General features: G+C 39.4%; 1 protein-coding gene and 1 pseudogene across 1 annotated transcript; both read left to right on the top strand.

Annotated features, from left to right (window-relative positions):
* The first annotated feature begins 8207 nt into the window (after positions 1-8207).
* GCSH (glycine cleavage system protein H) lies at positions 8208-24567 on the top strand. Its single transcript, XM_036909348.2, has 5 exons — positions 8208-8457; positions 12483-12562; positions 13740-13803; positions 19401-19532; positions 24436-24567. The coding sequence occupies exons 1-5, from the start codon at positions 8310-8312 to the stop codon at positions 24531-24533; spliced, it is 522 nt and encodes a 173-aa protein (XP_036765243.1). The 5' UTR covers positions 8208-8309; the 3' UTR covers positions 24534-24567.
* Positions 24568-24747: 180 nt separating this feature from the next.
* On the top strand, positions 24748-27461 carry LOC118924503 (cyclin-G1-like; annotated as a pseudogene).
* Positions 27462-27662: the final 201 nt, after the last annotated feature.

The raw sequence follows: 27662 nt of genomic DNA, 5'->3' as shown, positions 1-27662 counted from the left end.
CTCAAAAAAAAAAAAATTCTTCAAAAGACATCAAAAATGACAAAAATTTAAAAAAAAAAATGCTTAGTGCAGATCAGAGAGTGGCTCTTTTTGGCTGATTAATTGGTGCTCTGCAGCTGGGACTAACCAGAGGCCCTGCTCATGAGAGGGGCAGCTAGAGGTTGTTTCTCTGTCTCCTACTTCCAGATCAGGCCAGGTCAGGGACATCTGTAGGCCAACTGAGTTCTAACTTCCCAGGGACAGGGACATCACATCCTCCTTTACCTCCTTTGTCACTCTAAGAAGATCTGCCTTGTGCTCAAACTCCTGTTGCAAAATAAAATACTTGCGTTCAAAAAAAAAAAAAGGGCAGAGGAGCTGAATAGACAGTTCTCCAAAGAAGAAATTCAGATGGCCAACAGACACATGAAAAGATGCTCCACATCGCTAGTTATCAGAGAAATGCAAATTAAAACCACAATGAGATATCACCTCACACCAATAAGGATGGCTACCATCCAAAAGACAAACAGCAAATGTTGGCGAGGTTGTGGAGAAAGGGGAACCCTCCTACACTGCTGGTGGGAATGTAAATTAGTTCAACCATTGTGGAAAGCAGTATGGAGGTTCCTCAAAATGCTCAAAATAGACATACCATTTGACCCATGAGCATCACTTCTAGGAATTTACCCTAAGAATGCAGCAGCCTAGTTTGAAAAAGACAGATGCACCCCTATGTTTATCGCAGCACTATTTACAGTAGCCAAGAAATGGAAGCAACCTAAGCGTCCATCAGTAGATGAATGGATAAAGAAGATGTGGTACATATACACAATGGAATATTATTCAGCCATAAGAAGAAAACAAATCATATCATTTGCAACAACATGGATGGAGCCAGAGGGTATTATGCTCAGTGAAATAAGCCAAGCGGAGAAAGACAAGTACCAAATGATTTCACTCATATGTGGAGTATAAGAACAAAGAAAAACTGAAGGAACAAAACAGCAGCAGAATCACAGAACCCAAGAATGGACTAACAGTTACCAAAGGGAAAGGGACTGGGGAGAATGGGAGGGAAGGGAGGGATAAGGGTGGGGAAAAAGAAAGGGGGTATTACGATTAGCATGTCTAATGTGGGGGGGGCACGGGGAGGGCTGTGCAACACAGAGAAGGCAAGTAGTGATTCTACAGCATCTTACTATGCTGATGGACAGTGACTGTAATGGGTTTGTGGGGGGTCTTGTTGAAGGGGGGACCCTAGTAACCATAATGTTCTTCATGTAATTGTAGATTAATGATAACAACAACAACAACAACAACAAAAAACTCTCTTTGATGCAGCAGAAATGATCAGCCTTCAGCTAGGAATCTTCAACTATGAGGTGGTAATGGAGTGGGGTGGAGGGACACTGCCACCTACACCAGCCTTTATGAAAATTAGTTTAAGCACCCCCTTCAAATGCCTCCCCAGTGGATGCCACCCTTCGGCCCATGGCCTGGCAAACTCAAGGCAGCTTTGGACAAATAAGAAGGTTCCCCTTCCCCTAGGCAGACTGCCCCAGGTAGGGCCCACAGCCGGCCCCGGGGCCCTTTGCTTGCAGAAAAACATCAGGTACTGGCTCTTCAGGGGAGCACTGTGCTGGGGGCAGGGGGTGGTGGTGGAAGCCTGGCCGGAAAGGAATGTTCCTGGCCTCATTCAGAAATGGTGGCAGCAGGGAGTAGGTGCTGCCCTTTCCCTCTTCTGGCAGCTCTTGCCCATACTCTCGGCCACTAGGCAGGGCGCCATTCTGGATCCAGGCTCTGACCAGCTCTGAGGACCAGTTTTCCCTCTGAGAGTACCTGGTAGTGAAGGTGGCTGCTAGGACACAAGACCCTGGGGGATAACTCCAGCTTTCTTCCCGACAGATCTTGGACTATAGCCCAGTGCTTGGCTCCTTCCTGATTGGGTCCTGCATTATTTTCATGACATCTATGGTGTGAATCTGTTTATCTCTGTCATCCCAGTGGTCTTCAATGAGGAGCAAAAATACTATCAGGTGAGTCCCTTAGGCCTATTCCTCAATAGTCATAGAGCTTGAACTAGGAAGAGGCTGAACAGCATTAGACATTAGGGGAACTTAAGAGACCACTGCAGCTCCTCCTGAGGCCCAGGAGGAGGAAATTACTTCCCAATATCACAAATGAAAAAAGGGCAGACTCAGACGGGGTCTCCCAATCCCCAGCATGGGACTCTGTTCATCACACCGGTGATTCTCAGCTGATTGTACATTAAACCTCCTGGAGGTTTTTGGAACCACTGTGGCTGCACCTGAGCCCAATAAAAACAGGCTCCCTGGGTGAATGATGTAGGCATTGGTATTTCTGAAATAGCCTCTGTGATTTTAATATACAGCCTAGGTTGAGAACCTGTTAAAAAAATGATTAAAGATAACAAGTTAGGTGATACAAACTTTAACCCTTCGTGAAGCGGACAGTCTTCAAAATGGGGTGGAAGGCAGGAAGCTTTTATAGTATAAAGAATAAAGAACAAGGAAGAGAAAAGTGAAAAACACCTGATTGACTGGACCACACAGTCAACCTTGTTTGTAGTGAGAAGGAAAAGGAAGTAAGTGTAGAGCCCAGAGCTGGCTTGATGTTTGGGGCTTAGCTGACTGGATAGACTGCATTTCTGGTCAAGGGGAGCATTTACAGGGACACAAAAGTTATCTAAGTTTCAGTTTGCTGACACAACCACGGGCAGGAGCAATTTCATCTTGGGCCTAGAAATTTATCAACAAGTTATATGGTGTGGATAAAATGAGAGTTCCTGTGGTCAGGATTCTCACCTGGCCCTGGTTGGCTCGCTCACTGCACACCTGTGGGCAATACATGGCTGTTGACTCTATAAAAAGGGCTCCACCCAGTGCTCTGGGCGCGACATGGTGGCAGGGCTGCAAGGCTGCAGGAGAGCAGCACAGAGGCTGGAGTGGTGGCAGCACTGAGGACAGAGGCCCAGAGGACAGCTGAGTGGACAGAGGGGCCCAGAGGCAGAGACTGGCTTGCTGCATACAGACTTGCTCTGAGTGAACGGGATTCTAGTGACTGACCAGCCACCTGGAAATAAAGTTGGGCATAATCCTTTCACCCCAACAACGTTTTGCTGTCATTTTCTTTGGTCACGTCGAATCCATAGCAAACTTGCCTGGGACTGAAACCCATTGGCAAGACATACGGTAACTTTGGTTTACATTTTGTGGAACTGCCGAGCTGTTTTCAAAAGCAACTGCACCATTTCACATTTCCAGCAGTAATACATGAGGGTCTTGGTACATAAATCCAAACAGCCCTTTTCGGAGTGGTGGAGGGAATTTTACCTTCTCATCAGAGGGGAAGGAGGAGATACCTGGGGATAAAGGCGGGAGCACATACCCTTGGAATTTCCAGAAGAGAGGGAATCCCAACACAAAAGTGACTCTGAACAGTGAAGTGACTAAAAGGAACCAAATTGGAAAATAAGACCATGGCTTTCCCTTATAAAGAAAAGTCCCCAAAGAGGATCGTTCTATATTTGTCACATGTTTTTTCTCCCTCTGCAGCTGTTGGAGGAAGAAGAGACTGTTGATTTGCTACTGATGAAAATACTCAGTTTCCTGGGCATTAAATATAGAAGAGAGGAGCCTGGAAGCAGCAGTGAGTGGCTCGAGTTGCTGTCAGAGGCACAGGCCCCTCATCCTGTACCAGCTACACCCACAGTCTAAGCTGCTCCTCCATGCTGTCATCTGTAGAGTGGGGGAAAGTCAGCTTTGGGCCCACACTTATAGATTCTGTAATCTTTCCAGGTTGATGTTCTCCTGTGTCCATAAAGTTACCAAGCCTGACAGGTAAAAAAAAAAGGAAAAACACATACATACATACAACTGTCAATACTGTGATAGACTAATCAAATGTATTTCCTCCTAGAAATAAAACAAATGTTACCTAGAATTCAGGAAAAAATAAGTCTCCTCTACATATACTAATTACTTCATCTCCTTGGTTGGTCAGAGGTTGCTTTGGAATGATTGATTCTGCTTTTGAATGATTCACTATGTCCAAGAGATGTTAATGGGAGTCATATCAGTTTGCTAGGGCTTTGGAACAAAGTACTATAGTCTGGGTGGCTTAGAACAATAGAAATTGATCTCAGTTCTGGAGGAGAGAAGTCCAAAATAAGGGTGTCAGCAGGGCTCTGCTCCCTTTGAAGGCTCTGGATAAGAATTTCTCTTCTAGCTTCTAGGGTTCCTTGGCTTGTAGATGCAGCATTCTGATCTCTGCCTCTGCTCCCACATGGCCTCTCCCTTTTCCTTTCTTGTCTTCTTGTAAGGACACTAGTCATGTTGGATTAAGGGCTCACACTACTCCATTATGACTTCATCTTAACTAATTACATCTGCAACCACCCTATTTCCAAATTCAGTCCCAGTTTGAGGCATTGGATGTTAGGACTTCAATGTATCTTGTCAGAGGACACAATTCAACCCATAACAGGCATCATCTCCCCAGAATTGTTTCTAGACCAAATAAAAGGGGGAAACCAATGGATTATAAAAGGTTACACAAATTTTGTAGTATGGGAGTTGTCAGAGCTGCTTTTAATATGCTAAAAGTGCACTGTGAGTCTCCTGGGATGAAATGAGCAGGAGAGAGAGTGTGTAATGATTCCCAAACCCTTTTGACCGAGGCACCTGGTATTGTAGCACCTCAATTGGGGCTAGTGTTCCTTAGATGATACTTTGGGAACTGTTGATCTGCACTAGCGGTTCTCAGCCTTGGCTGCATGCTAGAATCTGGATTTCATCCCAATACATCAGAAACTCTGGGCTGGGACCCAATGTTTTTTAAGCACCCCAAATGATTTCAATGTGCAGTAAGACTTAATAACCATGCTCTAAATTCTGAGAACCACAGATCTAGAGATCAAAAGGCTTCCAGATGTCTGTGTGGTAAGTGCACATTTCCCCTCCCCAGGGGAAGCACCTCCTATACCCTCTCCAGCTCACCCGGTCTTGTCCTTCCTTCTCACACACCCATTGTGGCAGATACTCCAGGTTGCCTGCCCTGAGTCCATTCCGCGCTTTCCTCCTTGCTATCAGAAAAATAATTTTGTAGGTAGCCATCTACCACCCTCCACATGACTCATGGGAATGTTACCTGTGGCCACCTCAAGGTAAATCCTGATTTATTTTAGTAATTATAATCCGTTTCCCTTGACAGTGAGGGGGTTTAGGGTGGCCACATGACCCAGTTTGGCCAATGAAAAATGAGGTCTCTAGGACACTTCTGGGAAGAGTCAATTTGATAATGAAAGACACAGAGATGGGCTCCAATGCTGCTAGACACCACCTTGTCTGAGTAAGATTCCTGGAACTTTGGTAGCTACCTTGCCATGGAGAACAAGCTGTAGATGGCAAAGCAGAAAGATGAGAGGAATATGGGTGCTTGATGAGGACTCAGAACAGTTGATTTAATCAACCCCTGAGCTTAACTACTGCTTTTTATCTGGATGAGAGCTTAAATGTCTTTGACAATTGAATCAGGATATCACCTGATAATCCAAACCCTGGATCTTTTGTAAAATGCCACATAACATGCAATGTACAAAACACCTGGGGGATTTCATCATCTTATATCCCCCCAGAAGCTCATCACCCATTCTTTATTTTGTCAGGTATGAACAGCAACTGTATATGCAGAGATGCCCATCAAATAAAACATAGCAAGGTGGGCACATATCTCCTGATTGACTGGTACAGAAACCTACCTGGATATATACACAGTCTGTTTTAAACAGGAAAAGTTTTAGATCTGAAGAAGTTGCAAATTCTTTATTTTTCTCATCTTTCCCATCTACCCTTCACATCCTTACTATTAGTTAAAAAAAAAAAATTCAACCAAGTAAATTTGAAAGTCTAATTGGCTTTATTAAGCCATTCATGAATTGGCAGCATCCTATGCAGCAAATAGAAAAATGCTATATTCCAGGGTGTTATACAAAATGGAAGGTTTTTACAGATAAGAGGGTGGGCCAAAAAGTTATTAGCAAAAGAAAAGAAGAGACTGTTTCAGGCCAGGTCAGCCTTCCTTAAGGAGGAAGAGCAGGAGGTTTTAGCCTGCATATTATCTCATCTTCTTTTTGGTGATACTGGAGAGGGCTCATGTGACGTATTACCTCATTGGTGCTGGCCAGAAAATTCCTGATGGACTAAGGCTACATTTCTGGGGTAAGATGAAACTGCAAGTCAGGCTAGGCATTAAGCTCGGGTTTAGTGTCCTGGCCCAGCCCTTGCTTTTGGGCCTGTGGCTTTTCAACACTAGAAATATCAAACTGGCAACTTTTTCAATCATATTGTTATGAGAGAAAAAAAAAGCTCAAAGAGATGAATGGGCTCCTTCTGATCCTTCTGAGATGCTCAAAAGAAATGACCACCTGCAATTTTCAGTTATCTGTACCAAATGTGCAATGGAATGACCTTTCAAATCTTTAACCATAGAAGTTTCAAAGATTACTAGTTGGGGGAAAAAAAGAAGTTTTTATTATCTTCAATGTTTGTTAGAGTTTTTAAAAAAATGATGCATTTCCTGTTGTTTTGGTGGAAGAGCCTCTATTTAATACAGCCCACACACTGATATGTGATCTTGTTTTTCCCACCAAATGAGTTGAGCTAGAAATCAATATTTTAGGGCATGGTTTATATCATGCTACAGGCTTTTAACAAAACAATAAAAACAGAGTATCGACATTACAGAAAATAACCAAGATCTGGAGTTTAGAATAAATGTTGAAAAATTAAATTCAACCAAGTAAATTTGAAAATCTAATTGGACTTACTAAGTGGTTCATGAATCAGGCAGCATCTCCTCCAGCAAGTAAATACTCCAAAGTACTATAGAAGGGGAGAGGTTTTTAAAGGCAGGTCAAGGAAGTCATAAACAGAAAAAAAGGATTATTTTGGGTGAAGTCACCTTCGTTTAGGGACAAACGGGTCTTATTAGGTGGGTTACCTAGTCTTCCTCTGGGAGATGGAGAGGGCACATGTGACAGATTACCTTATTGATGCTGACTAGGAAATTCCTGACTACATTTCTGGGGGAAGTTGAAACTGCAATTAGGTTAGGCCAAAGTCACAAAACAGCCACTGGTGAACACTACTTTCTCACCCTAGAATACCATGTTAAATAAGTTAAAAGCTAAATAACTAGTATCTGCATTCAGGCTAACAGTTAAGCAAGAATGTTTGCCCTTCTGCTTAATTTCCGTAGACAGGCGGTATATCGCCTTTCTTATGCGAATGAACTGTACCCCTGTTAAGTTATTGCTTGCCTCTCTCCTCCAGTAGCTGTAAACCTTTTATATGACTTGGGTTCTTGAACATTTTTTCCCTGCTTACCCATGGCAATCAACGCTTCCGGGTTAGAAGTCGTTTGGTTCAAATAAAACACTATTTCAAAGTGAGTTTAACTTATCCATCAACAACGCTCACTTCCTGAAATCTGTTGAAGGCGAGGTCTTTCTCAGAAGGTAATTATCTTGTTTCCTCCGGTGGGTACATGTCTTCTGCTTTTCTGGAAAGGCCTTGGTCATTCGGCTGGCTCCTTAAGCAAGGAACTGCCCACGCTTGCTCCCGCATTAGCTGACTGGCTCCAGTCCAGTCTTCACCAAGAAGCCATTCCCGATCCTTGGACAAGTCCTTGCCCCTCTCTGAACATCATGATTCTGTCTGTCCCTTGTCTCAGGTTCCTGGGCCTCTTTGGATCCATAAAGTAATTAATTGGGTTTCCGCATTGTTTTCAGGATTTCAAAAAGTCAAAGAGTAACTATGTGTCTGTGCTCTTTGGCCAAGGCCCATCTTCACCTGGAACATTGCTTGGAGCAGGCTATGAATTCTGCTCTAGTTACTCTGATCATCTCTAGAAGGGCAGGACTCATCCTTTGACAGGACCAGGCGCACCTGCCCTCTGGGGGACCCCAGGGCCAAAAGCACGGGAATGCGGAGGCTCCACGGAGCCATCCCGTGGGACTTCTCTCACCACCCGCCGTCCGTGGAGTCTGGAGCTGCTGACACAGCGTTTTCACTTGCCCTCAAAGCCCCGCCCCTCAACCGCAGCCCCTTCCGGGGCCGCAGGTCTTTCCACATGTCCACGCCCCTCCCGAGCGTCACCCAATCCGAGGCTGCGCCAGCCGGGGAATCCCCGCCCCTGCCCCGGCCCAGCCGGCTCGCGCCGGCTCGCTCCGGTCGGCCCCCGTCCCCAACCCCGTCCAGCCCCTGGCGGCCCCGAGCCCTACACCACGGCCCCGCACTCCCGCGAACATGGCTGTGCGAGCGGTGCGGAGCTTGCAGGCTGCGCTGTGCAGCCTGCGCGCCGCCTTGGTGCCCGTCACGCCCTGCCCGCTGCGTCCCTGGGGGCTGAGGGCAAACGCCGTCCGGACGCTGCGCACGGGCCCTGCTCTGCTCTCCGGTAAGTGCGGCCGGGCACGCGGGGCAGGCCGGGCTGCCTCTGGGGAAGGGGCTGCGGCGCCTCGCTCCTTAACCTCAGGTCCCCACAGCAGACCGTCCCCGGTCCGGCGAGGCGGCCCCTGCCCATGCTTTTCGTTGCTGGGATCCCCAGTCGCGTGGCGCTGCCCCCCTCCCTAAGTGGTGTGGACGACGCGCAGCCTTTGTCCGGGTTGGCGGAGGTGGGGGGAGGGGGCACACGCACAGCTGCCGTGTCCCGGCCCGTTCCCACGGGAGCGTCGGCCACCCGCAGCTGGGGAACCCTGCAGGCTTGCCTAAGCTTCTTACTGACCTTAGGTTATCTCTCATCTGTGTGCATCAAGAACCCTACAAGTGGAGACAAATAGGCTTTAGTTTGCTTCACGGACCATCGCTGAGGACGCTGAAATAAAATTAAAGCAAGAGCATTTTCTGAAATTAAAGCACTGGATCTAGATTTTTACTAGCTAAGGCGAGCTTAATTTTGAAGGCCCACCGATTTCCTAAAAGCAGCGAGATAAAGTCTACGGGACTCTAGAGATGTTCTGCAAAAGTCTATGTAGACTCATGGATGTGCCGGGGATGAAATGAGGCCTAACTTCGACGGACTTTAAACTGGGAGACCTGCCCATAAACGCCTTGGCCGTCTTACTCGATTTTGGCACAACTTTTAGCAGCAGAGAAAAGTTTTCTTCGTGTGCAAATGCTTGGGACACTAACTGCATCTCCAAGAACTCAGGCTTCTTACATAGGCTGCATAGGTCTGTGATGGCTATTGTCTCACTAACTTAACTATTTTGGATTGGGACTGGAGAGTTGATAAAGTTGTTTATTCCAAAATCTGAAATATAAAAGTAGCCTCTCTCCTCTCGCTAATAATATCCCTCAGTTATGTTAATGACATATCAATACATTACCAATTTGAATAGAAGAAGAAAGCGTTTGTCAGATAAGAATTGTATTTCAGGTCTGTTTCTTGGTTATTCATTGTGGCACTGTTGGTAGTTTTTTGCATTTTCCAGTTACCTAGGTAAATATTGCCCAAAATATTAATACCCATTATCTGGTTGAACACCAAGGTTTTTAATAACAGATCCAACTTTCAATTTTGGTCCTACCTCTTACTAGCTATGTGATCTTCGGCAGAATCATGGGTAGTGAGAGAAGAGGTCCCATTAACTTCTCTGAGTCTGTTTCCCTCATCAGAAAAATGGAAATGCTAATACCTACTACAGTTGTTGGATGAAATGAAATAGTGTAACTGCTGTACATATAGCCTGACACATTGTAAGTACTTGAAAAATGTTATTTGTTATTAAATATTAGTGCATAGAATCAAATAGGAAAAAAAAAGACCAATAGTTATATATTATCTGACTAGTGACTTTGGAGGAACATACAGACTTCTCATACAGTATTCAAAATGCCTAATTTTCAAGGCCAAATACCATTTATTTTCCAAGTCACAGGAAGAAAGTAATTATTAATCTCCTGTCCACTTTTTTTTTGTTGGACCAAGGGTTAAAGGAAAATTGTACTGATCGTTGTCATTAGTCTAAACAGTATGGTCTAGTAAAGATTTAGGGACTTTGAAGTGCACCTAGGTACATTTAGCTTATTTAGTAATGTTGCTCCCTTTTTCTCTAAACTTGTGGTTGCTCCGTTGCTGAATGTGAGAGTAACCTTATTCCTAAGATTATCTTTACAATTAGGCAAAATGGCAAGGCCAGAACCAAGACAATAGTCTCAGAGAAGTCGTATATTTATAGTTGTCTAACCCTTGCTTTAAAAAGGTATATTTAGATTTAAACTGCTTATAATTGATAATGCAATCAGCCAGTTCTAGAGTTGTAACAGTGATAGAGAGAAATGAGTGTTGTAGCCAATTAACTCTATTTTTTTTTCCACTGAATTTTTTTTTGTACCATTAATCTACAATTACATGAGGAACATTATGTTTACTAGACTTCCCCCTTCACCAAGTCCCCCCCCAACATACTGTCCATCAGCATAGTAAGATGCTGTAAAATCACTACTTGCCTTTCTCTGTGTTGCACAGCCCTCCCTGTGCCTCCCCCCACATTATACATGCTAATCGTAAGGCCCCCTTTCTTCTCCCTCCCTTCCCACCCATCCTCCCCAGTCCCTTTCCCTTTGGTAACTGTTAGTCCTTTCTTGGATTCTGTGATTCTGCTGCTGTTGTTCCTTCAGTTTTTCCTTTGTTCTTATATTCCACATATGAGTGAAATCATTTGGTACTTGTCTTTCTCAATTAACTATTTTTTGTAGAGAATCCCCTTTACTTAATAACTTCAAAGAATTACTTCACCCCTTCAACTTTTGAGTGCTCACTATGTGCCCAGCACTATGTTTAGAACCAGGAATACAAATGAAAATGAGATAAACTGCTCTTGATTGCATTGTACTTACAGTCTACTTACGGGTGGGGGGGGGCGGGAAGCTGACAGGCTGTATCTGTACCGTGTTAAGTATTGTGAGTGTGTTGGGGAATCTGGGTGGGGAGAGAATGGTGTAGTGTTGTATGTAGCAAATTGGTTGGCCCAGGAAACCAGACTAAGAGGGCTAGAGAAAGCTTCTGGCAGGGAAGAGCTTTGAAGGTGAGACCTTAAGTAGTCAAGAAAAGGCAATTGGGGACAGTTAACTAACAGTCACAATACCAAGTATAAGCCTTAATATTTCTTACTGAAAGATCATACTATCTGAAGCTTTCAGTTATTTGAAGTGAAATGAACCAAAGCATTTTCCTTTGTGACAGATTTTGTAACTTCCATTGAAAAGTATAAAATTAAAGTTTTTTAATGATTAGGAGAAAAAGTAATGTACTCTTTATTTACATTCTGCATATCAGAGCTGTGTAGTCAAAGCAACTTAATGCTGTTTTAAGTACAACTGTCTTGGGTAAAAGGTAAGAGTGAATAAGTAAGGTTTGAATTAGTGATCCATTTTCCTATTCATTTCTGATGCATTATTTTTAGGAAAGTATTTGGCTTCAGAATGTGATACATGTTTAAGAAGATAGCATATGCTTTAAAAAAATTATTCGTTAAGCCATGTACTTTTAACATTAAATCCTAAATAACTTTTTTCACATCTCTTGAACTTCCATCAGTCTTTCTTCCAGGACTTCTTCAATAGTTTGACCACATCTTTGGAGAGAAGCTCATAAAGCCAAGGACTAACCTGTCTAATGAATGTTGAGCAGAGCTTGACTTCCTACCAATTAATGGCTTAGCTCTGAAGTGACTGTTGAGTTCTAATCTTAAAGTTTGCTTCTTTAAATGATGGTAGCCACTTTTTTCCAGGGCAGGCTTGAATTTGATTTAAGTGGAATTTTAAGAACTTATTGTTTTAGGTCAGTTTCATTCCTGTATAACCAAGTTGCTGTGAAGCCTTTTTCTCTTCACACTACCTGAAGAGGCACTTTCTCTTTAAGTTTGTATCATTTATGAGCAGACTTTATGCTGACTCTGAGTTCCTCATCACTTAAAGTTTGTCTTTAGAGGGACAGACTTCTTTCTTTTTTTACTTTTTATTAAGGTATGATTGATACACACTCTTATGAAGGTTTCACATGAAAAAACAATGTGATTACTATATTTACCCATATTATCAAGTCCCTACCCATACCCCAATGCAGTCACAGGGACAGACTTCTTTCTGAATGACAGACCAATAACAGATGAACATACATTTTGAAATGTATTCCAAAATATTTTGTGATTTAGTCTGTCAGAACAAATAATCAAATCTCCAAAAGATGCACAAGGTGTTTACAACAACCCACCTTTGCGTAAATGATGCTACTATTGAGAAGATACTCATTCCATCTTTTCCCTTGACCTGTTTTTTCCTGGGCAGGATACTATTGAAAGGCAATGTCAATAAGTCAAACAAATGCTGAGAAAGTCTTGCCTTCTGACAGCATTGAATGAAAAGTGCTTTTTAGGAAGTGATGCCACTGCTCTTCTGAAATATTGGTCTTTGTTTTAGTGCGTAAATTCACAGACAAACATGAATGGATAACAACACAAAATGGTATCGGAACAGTGGGAATCAGCAATTTTGCACAGGTATTGGACTGTCCTGAAATACTTAAAAGACTGCTCTTGCCTAAATTGTGGATTGTCTCTACTTTTAAAAAATTGTTTATTGGGTGTCTTTAGAAATCAATCATAGGTGAAACAAGTAAAACATAATTGAGTTAGGGTAGTAGTGTTTTTAAGAGGTACTGAAAGGATAACACTTAGAAATAGGAAACCTACCTTATTTACGAAAGAAATGTGTGTGTTTCATATTAGGACAGTTAAGGGAGAAAAGCCAGCCAAAATGCTGGTATGTTGACAAGTATTTTGTGGATATAGCGATGTACACATAGCGGGGGACATGGAGAAGAGGGAAAACCTAGATTGGCATAGATTACAGAAAGGCAGAACTTCCCTTTAGCCAATCTTTTCTGTTAATTTCCCCCTTCCCACTGATTTCCTTTAGAGATACTGTGTAAAAGAAAATAAGCAGCAAATAGCATGACTGTCAGCCACACCTTTGGGGGCGGGGCAGGATGGTAAAGGGATATTAACCGCCGGAGTATATGATTTTCAGAAATGTTGGAATCTTGGGCACTGAGGATCATGGCAGTTGTATCTGTCTTCACTGGCATATCTGTACCTGTACAGCCTGGGACAGGGTCCTTTGTGAAATACTGTGCTGTGGAAGAGCTGTTCTCACTGGAGTTTATCTCTGAGGGGAATCACCTACTAGGAAAACAGCATGCAGAACATTACATGATGAATGAACCAGACGGTATAGGAGGTTGTAAGTGAGCTCACCTGATGAGAGCTCACTTCTTACTGGATACCACGTCTGCAGGGGTATAAGGCATGAGGACTATTATTTGTAGTATCAGTGGGTAGGATTTCAGCAAATATAGCAAGGGAAATGGCCTATAAAAACTGCACAGGTGGAAAAGCACAGTCTATCTGTTCTCAGAGCCAGTAATCTTTTTGGAGGGCTTAGGATTTGTGACGGGGGTCACTACTACCTGTGGGCCAAATCCAGCTTGTGGCCTGTTTCCTTGCAGCTGAGCTACAAATAGTTTTGCATTTTTAAAGGGTGATAAGAAAAAGCAGAATGTAGCCCCTAAAATATAAAATGTGTATTACAAATTATAGGGAGGGGATTCAGTGTGGCTAGTTCTTAAATCACTAGGAAGTTTAATTTGCTGTCTTAGTGTTTTTGTTTTGTTTTTAGGAAGCTTTGGGAGATGTTGTTTACTGTAGTCTGCCGGAAGTTGGGACAAAATTGAACAAACAAGGTGAGTGTTTTTCTCATCTTTGTGTCATAAATTTTATTTACCTTGAATAAAATCTTGTTTGTTCTCAGGCTCAATTAGAGTGCTTTTTTTCTCAAGTAACAGAAAACTCACTAAAAGTAGACTAACCAGTAGGGTTTTATTGTATCTCATTCAGGCAGTCTGGAGATTGAGATAGAGGATTGGCTCTGTGGCACAATGAAGGCACATCAAGGACACAATCTCTCCTGGTAATTTTTCAATGCCTCACTGTGTCAGAGGTCACAAAATGGCAGAAAAATCTTGAAGCATCACATTCTCAAATGATGATATCCAAAAGTAGGAAGAGAAGGGCAAGCTTTTGTTTGTCTCTTTATGGGGAAAGAACATCTCAACCAGAAGTCTCTCAGCACATGTTTTCTTGTATCTTACTCCAGGTTTGAGTTGTATTGCCACCCTTAGTTGCAAGGGATGATGGGGAAGAGAGCAACAAGCATTTTCAGAGTCTGGAACAGAAGGTAGGAAGAAGTAGAGGGAAATGGCCTTTAGTACCCTCCCTCTAGTACATACACATACACTGATGCAGTGTAATATAGCTGAGGTCTAAAGTTTAAAAGGTAACCTCTGCTTTTCTTTGGAGGTAGTATAGAATATCAGGAAAGAACATGGGTTCAGGAGTCAAAACTGGTCCTCTGGCCCCACAACCTATCAGCTGTATGATCTGGGGGGAAATTACTTACTTTAGTTCTAATCTGTAAGTTAGGATAATTGTACCTACCTCAGAGTTGCTGAAAGGATTAAATGAAGCATAATATCTGGCATAAGATTCGTTTTGATAAATATTAGCCCATAGTATGGGTATATTATTCGTAAGTTCTTTGACATATATGACAGCCTTACAGAATTTAATTTTCTAAGTATCTTTGGCCATTTCTTTTTCTTCTTAAACTTTCCTCATCAGTTATCTTGTTTGAACTTTTTCTGCTTTCTGGCTTTCGATATCCTGGTTGGCCATGATACAATAAAGGTTATATCTCTCTTTCTGAAAATCTTCCTAGGAACCTTTTCCGATATAGAAAGACCCTTGTTGTGATTGATAATCTTCATCTGTCCATTTTTCTTTTTTCTATACATCAGAACATACGTTGTTTTCTTTTCTCATGTTTACTGTGTACCCACTCGTTGCGCTTAGGCGGGAGATTAAGCTTCTGAACATCTCTTTTACAGCCATTGAGTAGCCTGAACCTTTCTGTGGTTTAAAAAAAAATTCTATTAATGTAAATAGGTAGTATCTCTAATGAATTTCCTCTTTAAACTTTCTGCTAAATTGATATAAAATTTACATAAAATGAAAGGTATGGATCTTAGTGTACAATCCAATGAGTTTTGACAAACATGTATGGTCTGTGAACCTTCCCAATTAAAATCTTTCAACAGACAACCTCTTATTTCTGTCCATAGCTTAGTTTTGACTATTCTTTAACTTCATTTAAAAGGAATTACATAATGTGTCTGGTTTCTTTTGTGCAATATCATGATTTTGAGAGTCTTTCATGTTCAGTGATTAGTAGTTCATTTTTTTAATTGCTGAAGTGTCCCATTATATGAACATAACACATTTTAATTCCAGTTTTTGGCTGTTACGAATAAAGCTACTATAAAATTTTTTTAGATAAATCTTTTTTGTGAATGCATGTCTTCATTTCTCTTGGTTAAGTATATGTAGGAGTGGAATTTCTGGCTCAGTGTAGGTATATGTTTAACTTCATATGAAACTGCCAGTTTTCCAAAGTGGCTGTACCATTTTACATTCTCGCCAGCAGTATGAGAGAGGCAGGCACTGTAAACCTCATGTGATTTTAACTTGCATTTCCCTAGTGACAAATTGTAGTTGAGCACCTTCCCATGTCTTTTTTTGCCATTTATCTTTTTTTTATGAGGTCTTTAGTCGAGCCTTTTACCAAGCCTTCATTTGGGTTTTTACCATTGATTTTTAGGCATTCTTCATGTAATCTAGGTACAAATTCTTTTCAACCCTTGAACAACACAGGTTTGAACTGCACAGGTTCATTTACACATGGATTTTTTTCAATAAATATATTGGAAAAATTTTTGGAGATTTGGAACTCCTTGAAAAAAATTCTTTTCTTTAGCTTGCTTATTTTAAGAACTTTGTATACAATATATACCTATGTATATAAAATATGTTAATCAACTATGTATGTTACTAGCAAAGCCTCTGTTCAACAGTAGCTATTAGTAGTTAACTTTTTGGAGAGTCAGAAGTTATAGGTGGCTTTTAATATTTTTGGCTGCACTGGAAGTTGGCACCTAACCCCCTTGTTGTTCAAGGGTCAACTGTTTTGTCATAGTTTGTAGCTTTGCACTTTTAACTTTTTTTTTATGAGAAGCTTTAATTTTAGCAAGAGCAACTTATTCAGTGTTCTTTCTTCTGTATAGAACAAATCTTTATTTATTCTAAGAAATCTTTATCTCCATGGTTCCCAAAGTACATACCTCAATGCTGTGCTGTGGGATACTTAAAATTTTGGACATCTGTTGGACACCACACTAATAGCTCAATGGAGTTAACAGTTTCAGTATTAGATCTCACTATAACACTTTGCATAATGTATCTTTGAAGCAAATTCTACACAAAAGTCAGTGTAGAATTAGCACACACAATGTGGGGGGGTGGGGCACAGGGAAGGCACTATAGCACAGAGAAGACAAGTAGTGACTCTATAGCATCTTACTACACTGATGGGCAGTGACTATAATGGGGTTTGTGGTGGGGATTTGATTGTTGCTCATGTGATTGTATATTATGATACCAAAAAAAGATTTAAAAAAATCAGTGTAGAACATCAAATAGGGCAATGGTCAGTGTTCAGTCTGATTCTCTGATGGAGAACTTATACAGTATGGAACAGACACATGTATATTGTCATTAAAGAGTGAAAAATATTTTTCTTTCCATTTATGTGTGTTAATTTTTCAAACAGCTATTCAGTTGTTAGGATGTAAAAACTTACTATTGGGCTTAATCTCTTAATAAATTTAATTGTTAGCTATTTGTTTTGGCCTAGAGATCACCATAAAAAGTTACTGAGACACTGAAAGCAATCTGTAAATAGTTTTATTTTTTCCTTTCAATCTTTATGCATTTTACTTTTTTCCCTTGCCTTACTGCCCTGGCCAAGGGCCCTCAGTATAATGTTGAATAGAAGTGGTGAGCAAGCCCTTGTTCCTGGTCTTGGAAGAAAACATTGTTAATCATTAGTTATGATATTTAGCTTGGGGTTTTTCATAGATGCCCATTGTCAGATGATGTGGTTCTTTTCTATGTCTAGTTTAATAAGAGTTTCATTATTCATGGATGTTTTGTCGAATTCATTTTCTCCCATCAATTGACAAATTGACAATTGCATTATTCTCTTAGCATAATGAGTAATACTGATTTAATTTTGAATGTTTAACCTTGAATTGCTGATTGTCATGATGCAAACATTATTTTAAAAAATAAATTGCTGGATTTGATTTGCTAATGAGTAATTTTTACATTATGTTCTTGAGATATTTAGCTTACAATGGCTTTGTCAAGTTTGGAATGAGTTATATTGGTCTCAGAGAATAAGTTTGGGAATGTGTATGAGTTTAGTATTTCTTCCTTAAATGTTTGGTAGAATTAACCAGTGAAATCTGAACCAGATTTCTTTGTGGGAAAGTTTCTGATAGAAATTTAATTTCCTTAATAGATATAAGTCTATTAGATATTGTTACCTTACATTTTGTTAGGTTTTTTTTTGAAGAATTTTCCATTTTATGTTGTCGAATTCAGCATAAAGATACTCATTTTTCAATTATTATCCTTCATGTCTGTAGGCTTTGTAGTGAGGACTCCTTTTTCATTCCTTCACATTTGTGGTAATTGTTTTTCTCTCTTCTTGAGAAGTCTTGTTAACTATTTATCAATTTTATTTTGAAGGAACCCATTTTTACTGTTAATTTTCTGTTTTCCATTTCATTTGTTCTGTTTGTATCTTTATCATTTTCTTCCTTCAACTTAGATTTAATTTGCTCTTATCTTTTCAGCTTCTTAAGGTGGAAACTTGGGTTTTGTCCATTTTAGTATTTTTTTACTTGACTTTTTAAACTCACTGTAAAACACTGCCTCCCTCATGGTGGGTGGCAGCTAAAATCTAAGTTTAATTCTTTTAGCCTTAGCTGGGATACTTGGAGTCTGCCCTGCACACACTTGTTTCATGGCTCTCCATTTTAGCCTCTTGGGATTTCCCATCTCACTTTTCAATAGGTATGGGGGCCCCAAATACTTGTTTTCTGGTCCTTTAAGCCAGTAAAACTGAGGTTTTCTTTCAGAATTTTGGCTTTCATGGCACAGATTGGTACCTCTCTTCAGATTAAAAGCCATTAAAAAAAATTACCAGTGTCACCCCTTCTTCTGAGCGTTGCTTCCTCTCCACAAACTGCTTTTGTTCATTTCCTAGTGTCTGTAGAACCCACGTCATTGATTCTTAAGATACTCTTATTAAATACAACCTAAAAATATTAATTTCCTTTTTAAGCACTACTTTAGATATAGCCTACAAATTTTGTATGTTGTATTCTCATTGTCATTCTGTTCAGATCACTTGATACTGTCCCACAGGTGACTTAAGATTTTTTTTTTAACTCTGCTCTGGATTTTTGATTTCTGATAATCTTTCTTCACCTTCACTGACCTGCTGTATCCAGTCTGCTTTTAATGCCATCCAGTTAATTTATTTTAGATATTCTTTCCAGTTCTAGAATGTTCATTTTTTAGAATTTCCATTTCTTTGCAAGTATTCCCCCATATGTACACTTACAATTTTTTTTTTAAGTCACTGAACATAGTTTCAATAGCTACTTTAGGTTCTCTGCTAATTTCAGAAAGTGAGTCTGTGGGTCATTTAAGGATCTTTCTGTAGACTTTTTCTTCACTCTGGCTCCTTTCTTTCTAGGATTTCAGCCCTCAGTTTCTAGCCAACTTTTTTAGCCAGCCCTACATGCTATCCTCTGACTGCTCAGGCAAATAAGATTGGTTTTGTATTTATGTTCTAGTTACACTCTGCTCTTTGGATGGTGCAGTGTTATTGGGGTGTGTATTGCATAAATGAAAGTCTTAACCCAGTTTGGGTCTCTGCTTTCAAGGGCTGACTCACGTTTTGGTCACTCTACAGAGTTCATAATTGTTTTTATGTTTTGTTCAGAATTAGTAATTGTTATCTGCAGGAAGGCTGGTTTGATATGAGGTACTTCACCATTACTGGCATCTCCTACAATTTTATTTTTCCTGAGCCACAGTAAATTGAAATTTTTTTTCTTACTGAACTTAATTTAAGCATACCTGGTATTCAGATACACCACCATTTGTTGTTCACTCTGTCTAGAAGACATGGGTCCATATTGAGAATATTTATGTCCTCCTTATAGGTGATAGGACAAAACTTAACTTTATTTTAATTAAAGATACTTAGAATTTTTTATCGTGACTGTCTTAAAGGTTACCATTTCTCCATATTTTATCCTTTCAAAGGTCATTAATTTTAGATATTTAATGTTTTATTTTCTCAATTTAGATGAGTTTGGAGCTTTGGAAAGTGTGAAAGCTGCTAGTGAACTCTATTCTCCTCTATCAGGAGAAGTAACTGAAATTAATGAAGCTCTTGCCGAAAATCCAGGACTTGTCAACAAATCTTGTTATGAAGATGGTAAGTTGTTGCTAGGAAATTTTCAAAGGACTGTTGTTGCACTTAACATTTAATCTAGAGTTTAAAGCAAGCTTTAGCTTCATCTCTTTGCACTTTTTAGTACTAAAGAGATGTTCTCCTTAGAAAAGGAGGACATTAGCTGAATATGTAAGATTATGCTTAAGATCTCTGATGAAAATATTGTCTTATTCTACAGGGCTCTTTGTATCATAGTTGTAGACTCATTGTAAAAACTTGGAAAGTATTTACTGCTTCAGACACAAAGCATCCAATCATATTTTGTGATGTAGGTGGTAGTAGAATAATACCTATTGTGTTAATTTCAGTTTTTTTCATGTTTTCATCTTCAGAATAACCCATGAGGTAGGCCATAAGCAAACAAAAATTCTTTCTATTTTTTATAGATGAATTGAGGCCTGAAAGGATTTATCTGTTAAGGTTACATAGCCAATAAACAACAAAATTAGGATTCATTGTAGTCCTGTTGCCTGCTACCTTGCCCTTCTCTCTAAGACTGCTTCCTAATGCCCTTAACCTCATTTATGTTCTTTTTTTTTTTTTTTTGGTACCATTAATCTACAATTACATGAACATTATGTTTACTAAACTCCCCCCATCACCAAGTCCCCCCCGCACACCCCATTGCAGTCCCTGTCCATCAGCACAGTAAGATGCTGTAGAATCACTACTTGTCTTCTCTGTGTTGTACAGCCCTCCCCGTGCCCCACCACACACATTATGCATGTTAATCATAAGGCCCCCCCTTCTCCCCCCCACCCCCCTTATCCCTCCCTTCCCACCCATCCTCCCCGGTCCCTTTCCCTTTGGTACCTGTTAGTCCATTCTTGGGTTCTGTGATTCCGCTGCTGTTTTGCTCCTTCAGTTTTTTCTATGTTCTTATACTCCACAGACAAGTGAAATCATTTGGTACTTGTCTTTCTCCGCCTGGTTTATTTCACTGAGCATAATACCCTCTAGCTCCATCCATGTTGTTGCAAATGGTAGGATTGGTTTTCTTCTTATGGCTGAATAATATTCCATCGTGTATATGTATGTACCACCTCTTCTTTATCCATTCATCTACTGATGGACACAGGTTGCTTCCATTTCTTGGCTATTGTAAATAGTGCTGTGATAAACATAGGGGTGCATCTGTCTTTTTCAAACTGGGCTGCTGCATTCTTAGGGTAAATTCCTAGGAGTGGAATTCCTGGGTCAAATGGTATTTCTATTTTGAGTTTTTTGAGGAATCGCCATACTGCTTCCCACAATGGTTGAACTAATTTACATTCCCACCAGCCGTGTAGGAGGGTTCCCCTTTCTCCACATCCTTGCCAACATTTGTTGTTGTTTGTCTTTTGGGTGGTGGCAATCCTTACTGGTGTGAGGTGATATCTCATTGTGGTTTTAATTTGCATTTCATTGATGACTAGTGATGTGGAACATCTTTTCATGTGCCTGTTGGACATCTGAATTTCTTCTTTGGAGAACTGTCTGTTCAGTTCCACTATTTTTTGATTGGATTATTTGCTTTATGTTTGTTGAGGTGCATGAACTCTTTATATATTTTGGATGTCAACCCTTTATTGCATCTGTCATTTATAAATATATTTTCCCATACTATAGGATGCCTTTTTGTTCTATTGGTGGTATACTTTGCTGTACAGATACACTTGGTCCCACTTGGTCATTTTTGTTTTTGTTTCTCTTGCCCCGGGGAGATATGTTCATGAAGAAGTCACTCATGTTTATGTCCAGGAGATCTTTGCCTATGTTTTTTTCTAAGAGTTTTATGGTTTCATGGCTTACATTCAAGTCTTTGATCCATTTAGAATTTACTTGTGTATGGGGTTAGACAATGATGCAGTTTAATTCTCTTACATGTAGCTGTCCAGTTTTGCCAACACCAGCTGTTGAAGAGGCTGTTATTTCCCCATTGTATGTCCATGGCTCCTTTATCATATATTAATTGGCCGTATATGTTTGGGTTAATATCTGGAGTCTCTAATCTGTTCCACTGGTCTGTGGGTCTGTTCTTGTGCCAGTACCAAATTGTCTTGATTACTGTGGCTTTGTAGTAGAGCTTGAAGTTGGGAAGCGAGATCTCCCCTGCTTTATTCTTCCTTCTCAGGATTGCTTTGGCTATTCAGGGTCTTTTGTGGTTCCATATGAATTTTAAAACTATTTGTTCCAGTTCATTGAAGAATGCTGTTGGTATTTTGATAGGCATTGCATTGAATCTGTAGATTGCTTTAGGCAGGATGGCCATTTTGACAATATTAGTTCTTCCTAGCCAAGAGCATGGGATGAGTTTCCATTTGTTAGTGTCCTCTTTAATTTCTCTTAAGAGTGTCTTGTAATGTTCAGGGTATAGGTCTTTCACTCCCTTGGTTAGGTTTATTCCTAGGTATTTTATTCTTTTTGATGCAATTGTGAATGAAATTGTTTTCCTGATTTCTCTGTTAGTTCATTGTTAGTATATAGGAAAGCAACAGATTTCTGTGTATTTTGTATCCTGCAACTTTGCTGAATTCAGATATTCTAGTAGTTTTGGAATGGAGTCCTTAGGGATTTTTATGTACAATATTATGTCATCTGCAAATAGTGACAGTCTGACTTCTTCTTTACCAATCTGGATGCCTTGTATTTCTTTGTTTTGTCTAATTGCCTTGGCTAGGACCTGCAGTACTATGTTGAATAACAGTGGAGAGAGTGGGCATCCCTGTCTTGTTCCTGATCTTAGAGGAAAAGCTTTCAGCTTCTTGCTGTTAAGTATGATGTTGACTGTGGGTTCATCGTATATGGCCTTTTATGTTGAGGCACTTGCCCTGTATACTGATTCTGTTGAGAGTTTTTATCATGAATGGATGTTGAATTTTACTGAATGCTTTTTCAGCATCTATGGAAATGATCATGTGGTTTTTGTCCTTTCTATTGATGTAGTGGATGATGTTGATGGATTTTCAAATGTTGTACCATCCTTGCACCTGAGATGAGTCCCACTTGATCATGGTGTATGATTCTCTTGATGTATTTTTCTAATTCGATTTGCTAATATTTTGTTGAGTATTTTTGCATCTACGTTCATCAGGGATATTGGTCTGTAATTTTCTCTTTTGGTGGGGTCTTTGCCTGGTTTTGGTATTAGAGTGATGCTGGCTTCATAGAATGAGTTTGGAAGTAGTCCCTCCTCTTCTATTTTTTGGAAAACTTCAAAGAGAATAGGTATTATGTCTTCTCTATATGTCTGATAAAATTCAGTGGTGAATCCATCTGGCCCAGGGGTTTTGTTCTTGGCTAGTTTTTTGATTACTGATTCAATTTCTTTGCTGGTAATTGGTCTGTTTAAATTTTCTGTTTCGTCCTTGGTCAGTCTTGGAAGGTTGTGTTTTTCTAGGAAGTTGTCCATTTCTTCTAGGTTTTTCAGCTTGTTAGCATATAGATTTTCATAGTATTCTCTAATAATTTTTTGTATTTCTGTGGGCGCCGTCGTGATTTTTCCTTTCTTATTTCTGATTCTGTTGATGTGTGTAGATTCTCTTTGTCTCCTAATAAATGTGGCTAGGGGCTTATCTATTTTGTTTATTTTTTCAAAGAACCAGCTTTTGGCTTCATTGATTTTTTTCTATTGTTTTTTTTTATTCTTCTCCATTTTATTTATTTCTTCTCTGATCTTTATTATGTCCCTCCTTCTGCTTAGTTTCAGCCTCATTTGTTCTTCTTTTTCCAGTTTCAATGATTGTGACTATAGACTATTCATTTGGGATTGTTCTTCCTTCTTTAAATATGCTTGGATTGCTATATACTTTCCTCTTAGAACTGCCTTCGCTGCGTCCCACAGAAGTTGGGGCTTTGTGCTGTTGTTGTCATTTGTCTCCATATATTGCTTGATCTCTGTTTTAATTTGGTCATTGATCCATTGATTATTTAGGAGCATGTTGTTAAGCATCCATCTGTTTGTGAGCCTTTTTGTTTTCTTTGTACAATTTATTTCTAGTTTTATACCTTTGTGGTCTGAGAAGCTGGTTGGTAGAATTTCAATTTTTTTAAATTAACTGAGGCTCTTTTTGTGGCCTAGTATGTGGTCTATTCTGGAAAATGTTCCATGTGCACTTGAGAAGAATGTGTATCCTGCTGCTTTTGGGTGTAGAATTCTGTAGATGTCTGTCAAGTCCATCTGTTCTAGTGTGTTCTTCAGTGCCTCTGTGTCCTTACTTATTTTCTGTCTGGTGGATCTGTCCTTTGGAGTGAGTGGTGTGTCGAAGTCTCCTAGAAGGAATGCATTGCATTCTATTTTGTCCTTTAGTTCTGTTAGTATTTGTTTCACATATGCTGGTGCTCCTGTGTTGGGTGCATATATATTTATAATGGTTATATCCTCTTGTTGGACTGAGCCCTTTATCATTATGTAATGTCCTTCTTTATCTCTTGTTACTTTCTTTGTTTTGAAGTCTATTTTATCTGATATAAGTACTGCAACACCTTTTTTCTCCCTATTGTTTGCATGAAATATCTTTTTCCATCCCTTGACTTTTAGTCTGTGTTTGTCTTTGGGTTTGAGGTGAGTCTTGGTGTTCTTTTTTTAAAGAAAGATATACCAAGTCTTGTCTATTTGGATCCATATGTAAAGTCTTAAGTGTCCATTGTTGAATGTTACTACAACCGAAGAGTTCTTAATCTGTTATGGTAGAATCAATTCTGGTTATAATTTTTTTTCAGTTGTGATATGCAGGATATTAACCTAATGATTAAGGCTAAAATTTAAGCTCCTTGAAAAAACTGAGTGATTCTACGTAAATACTAGATTAATTCTGAGGCCCTCAAAAATTTTACATTTTGAGTGAATTAGACTTTTACTCTTAAAAGGTAATTTTTGAATACAAGACACTTTTTTTGGTTCCAGGTTGGCTGATCAAGATGACACTGAGTAATCCTTCAGAACTAGATGAACTTATGAGTGAAGAAGCATATGAGAAATACATAAAATCTATTGAGGACTGAAAATGGAACTCCTAAATAAACTAGTATGAAACAACTTAATCTAGCATAGTTGTCTTAAATTAGTGGTGGATAGAAAATTTTAAAGAGCAACTTTAAGTAGTACCAGTGGAAGAAGAAACTACTTTCTACAGTGCGTGGGAAGAAAAATCCCCTTAACTTTGAAATTACAGATAAATACACTATGCATCTTTTCCACAATACCCTATGATCTATAGGCTAGGCTACAAGTTACAATATTCATAGTTGCTAAAATTATGTGCAAAAAGTCGGTTTAAAAATTATATGATTCAAGGATAACATTATTTTAAGTCTTACATAACTTGCTTATATCCATCCCTGGATTTGGGTCAAAATACTTAATGATCTTTCCATTGGGAATGCCTGGCAGAGGAGAAAAGTCTTTGTTGTATATTGTCAGATGAAGAACAATACTATCTTAATTTTGCAATATACTGTGTTAGCTGGTGCTATTTTTATACAGTGAAGCAATAGGTTTGCAGGAAAATAAAAACAGTTTAATAATAAAAAAGCTAACATCTTCATAATAATGTTTTCTGTTTTGCTGTTATGACTCTGCTAGTATTTGTGAAGATGCTAATTTTCATGTATGGAAAACTATTTTTTAAAAGGATATTTAAGCCCTTTGGCTCTGAGCTGACCCTGGGGTGGGCGGTATCATACAGGTGGCGCTGCAGAGACCTGCATCCAGGAAAGCTCTCCTTCTACCTGCCTCTCACCTCTTACCCACGAGCCCCCTAGACTGTGAACCTCTCAGATCTAATATTGTAGGGTGAGGTGAGAGCAGGCCCAGGGAGGGTGGTTATCGCTGCTTGAGGAACCGCAGTCGCAATCAAGATGACAGAGGTAGAAACAACTGACTCTCAGAAACTGCTACACCCGCTGAATGCACTTGGGACAGGAGTTGAGATGTCAGCCAAAGGTCTGCTGCTTGAGACTAACTGAATCAGCACATGATAATGGCCACAGAATGATTGTAAGGCTAAGGGACTTTGAAGCAAAAGATCTTCTTAGCCTGACTCATTTTTTTGAGTTCGACACTGAGACCTTTTCTCTACTTGTCAATTTACTGGACAGTCCTGTCCAAAATGAAGGTACAGCCCAAACATCTTGGGTGTGTTGGTCTGAGCTGCTTCTGTTTAGCTGTAAAATCAATAGAAGAGGAAAGCAATGTCCCATTGACAGTTGACTTGATCCAAATAAACCAGTATAGGTTCATGGTTTCAGACTTGATGAAAATACAGGTTTGCTGGAAAGTCAAAGCTACTACTGCCTTTCAATTTCTGTGACACTGTTACTCATTCAAGAGAACTTGCCATTTGAAAAGAGGAATAGCCTTAATTTTGAAAGACTAGAAGTTCATCTTAAGGCATGCCACTGCAGAATCATATTTTCTAATGCAAAGCCTTGTGTGTTGACACTGTCTATCATTGCTCTGGAGATCCAAGCAAGAAGTGTGTAGAGTTCACAGGAGTAGAATGTCTTCGGACACATTCCAAAATAAATGGCAGAGATTTGACCTTCTGGCAAGAACTCTTATCCAAGTGTTTAACTAAATATTTGTCAAAGCGTTACAAATCAAATGTTCAGAAGTTGAAATGGATTGTTTCTGGGTGTACTGCATGGCAATTGAAGCACAGTTACTACAAAATAGCCCACCTTTCAACAATTCCTGAAATGGTCCCTTAACTGAATTACTATGGCAATGAAAAACTCCTCTGAAGCCCTTCTCCACAATCCTGAGCTATTAATTCCATTATAATATAATGGATTTAAGGTGTGAGGCCTCAAAACATCACAACTAGAGTAGCATTAATGTTCTCAGGTTTGGGGGAACTGTCTAATATTATCCTTCAGTGGGAATTATGCTAAAAATTTTAATTCATTTGTGAAGCATACAAATCAAGGTTCAGAGCATAAATGTGAGATGCTAATGACAAGCCTGTCAAGATAAACTGTGAATCTTCATTTCTAACATTGATCCAACTTTCTATATTGGGTCAATATATTATATTTCGATGATACTAAAAATGGTGACCTACTTAAATTTTAAATTTATGAGGCATATCAAAACCAACATTTCACAAATGCACTTTTAAGGTATAACAAGTATTATTATTTTAGGCAGTAAAAGTGGTTTGTTGTCATCCATAAAGCAAGTAATTGACTAACCAGAGATGTGGATTTCATTGCTACATAAAAATTACATTTAAATTTGAGAGCATGTTATATGAAGCAAACAAATGCAGATCTAGTAATCTTGACATATTATGTTTAATGTGTTTTCTAGAAAACAAGGGATGTTGCAAAATCTGCCTCAATCTAGTTCTATCAAGAAAATTTGTTGTATTAGTAACTCAAATCAACATCACTCCAAAAACTTAACACACCAGAAGTATTTACTAAGGACTGTTTGTATAATACTGCCACTGTTTCTAAATTTGAGTTTTGTTCAAAAGGAAGAGAATATACTTCCAACTAATTGCCCCTACTATGCCAAAAGGAAAATCTTAAGAAAAGTGGCATCTTCATAATTATGAGGTTGCTAAGATAGTGCTCAGGATTTTCTAAGTCAGTCAGTCAGTGTAAGGAGATCTACAATCTTAAAAGTGTTGTAAATAGTTACTCAGTGCAATGTGCAGCCCAAATTCATCCAGGATGGCCACACCCAATTTTGACACCACGTTATGGGTAAATAACTGGAAAGTAAACTAAAGAACCACAGTATAACACTTCTGTAAACTGTGTTTTGTGGATAACTTTTCAGTTTTCCCAAAGGATGTTATGTTCCAATATTTTTAATATATCAGTGTTAATTTTGAGTTGGCAGAGTTAAACTAACCAACTACCATTAAGTTTTGCTACTAAGGGATATACCTTTTAATAAAGTTATTGAAATGCAAAAAAAAAGGGTCACAGATCTGGTTTTTTGTAAGCAGAGATCTAACTGCCTGATAGCATTAAGCAGCTTTTTAGGGTCATCTTTAATAAAATCAAAAGAAATCATCTTTTCTCTCATGTTAAGTCAGAAAAGAGGAAAAACAAGGAAAGGTGTAAGTACCACACTCAGGTTTCCACTTCATTAATGGGAGAAGTCGACAATGAAATTAT

This window comes from Manis pentadactyla, chromosome 15 (genome assembly GCF_030020395.1).
Source record: "Manis pentadactyla isolate mManPen7 chromosome 15, mManPen7.hap1, whole genome shotgun sequence".
Lineage (NCBI taxonomy): Eukaryota > Metazoa > Chordata > Mammalia > Pholidota > Manidae > Manis > Manis pentadactyla.
Note: the sequence above shows the minus strand (reverse complement) of the source record. Positions and strands in the feature narration are given on the sequence as shown.

Bases quoted from the DNA above. Each gene is read 5' to 3' on its own strand.
- GCSH (XM_036909348.2), top strand. From the start codon at position 8,310: ATGGCTGTGCGAGCGGTGCGGAGCTTGCAGGCTGCGCTGTGCAGCCTG. The intron at 8,458-12,482 runs GTAAGTGCGGCC...TCTTTGTTTTAG, and splicing joins GGGCCCTGCTCTGCTCTCCG to TGCGTAAATTCACAGACAAA. The intron at 19,533-24,435 runs GTAAGTTGTTGC...TTTTGGTTCCAG, and splicing joins CAAATCTTGTTATGAAGATG to GTTGGCTGATCAAGATGACA.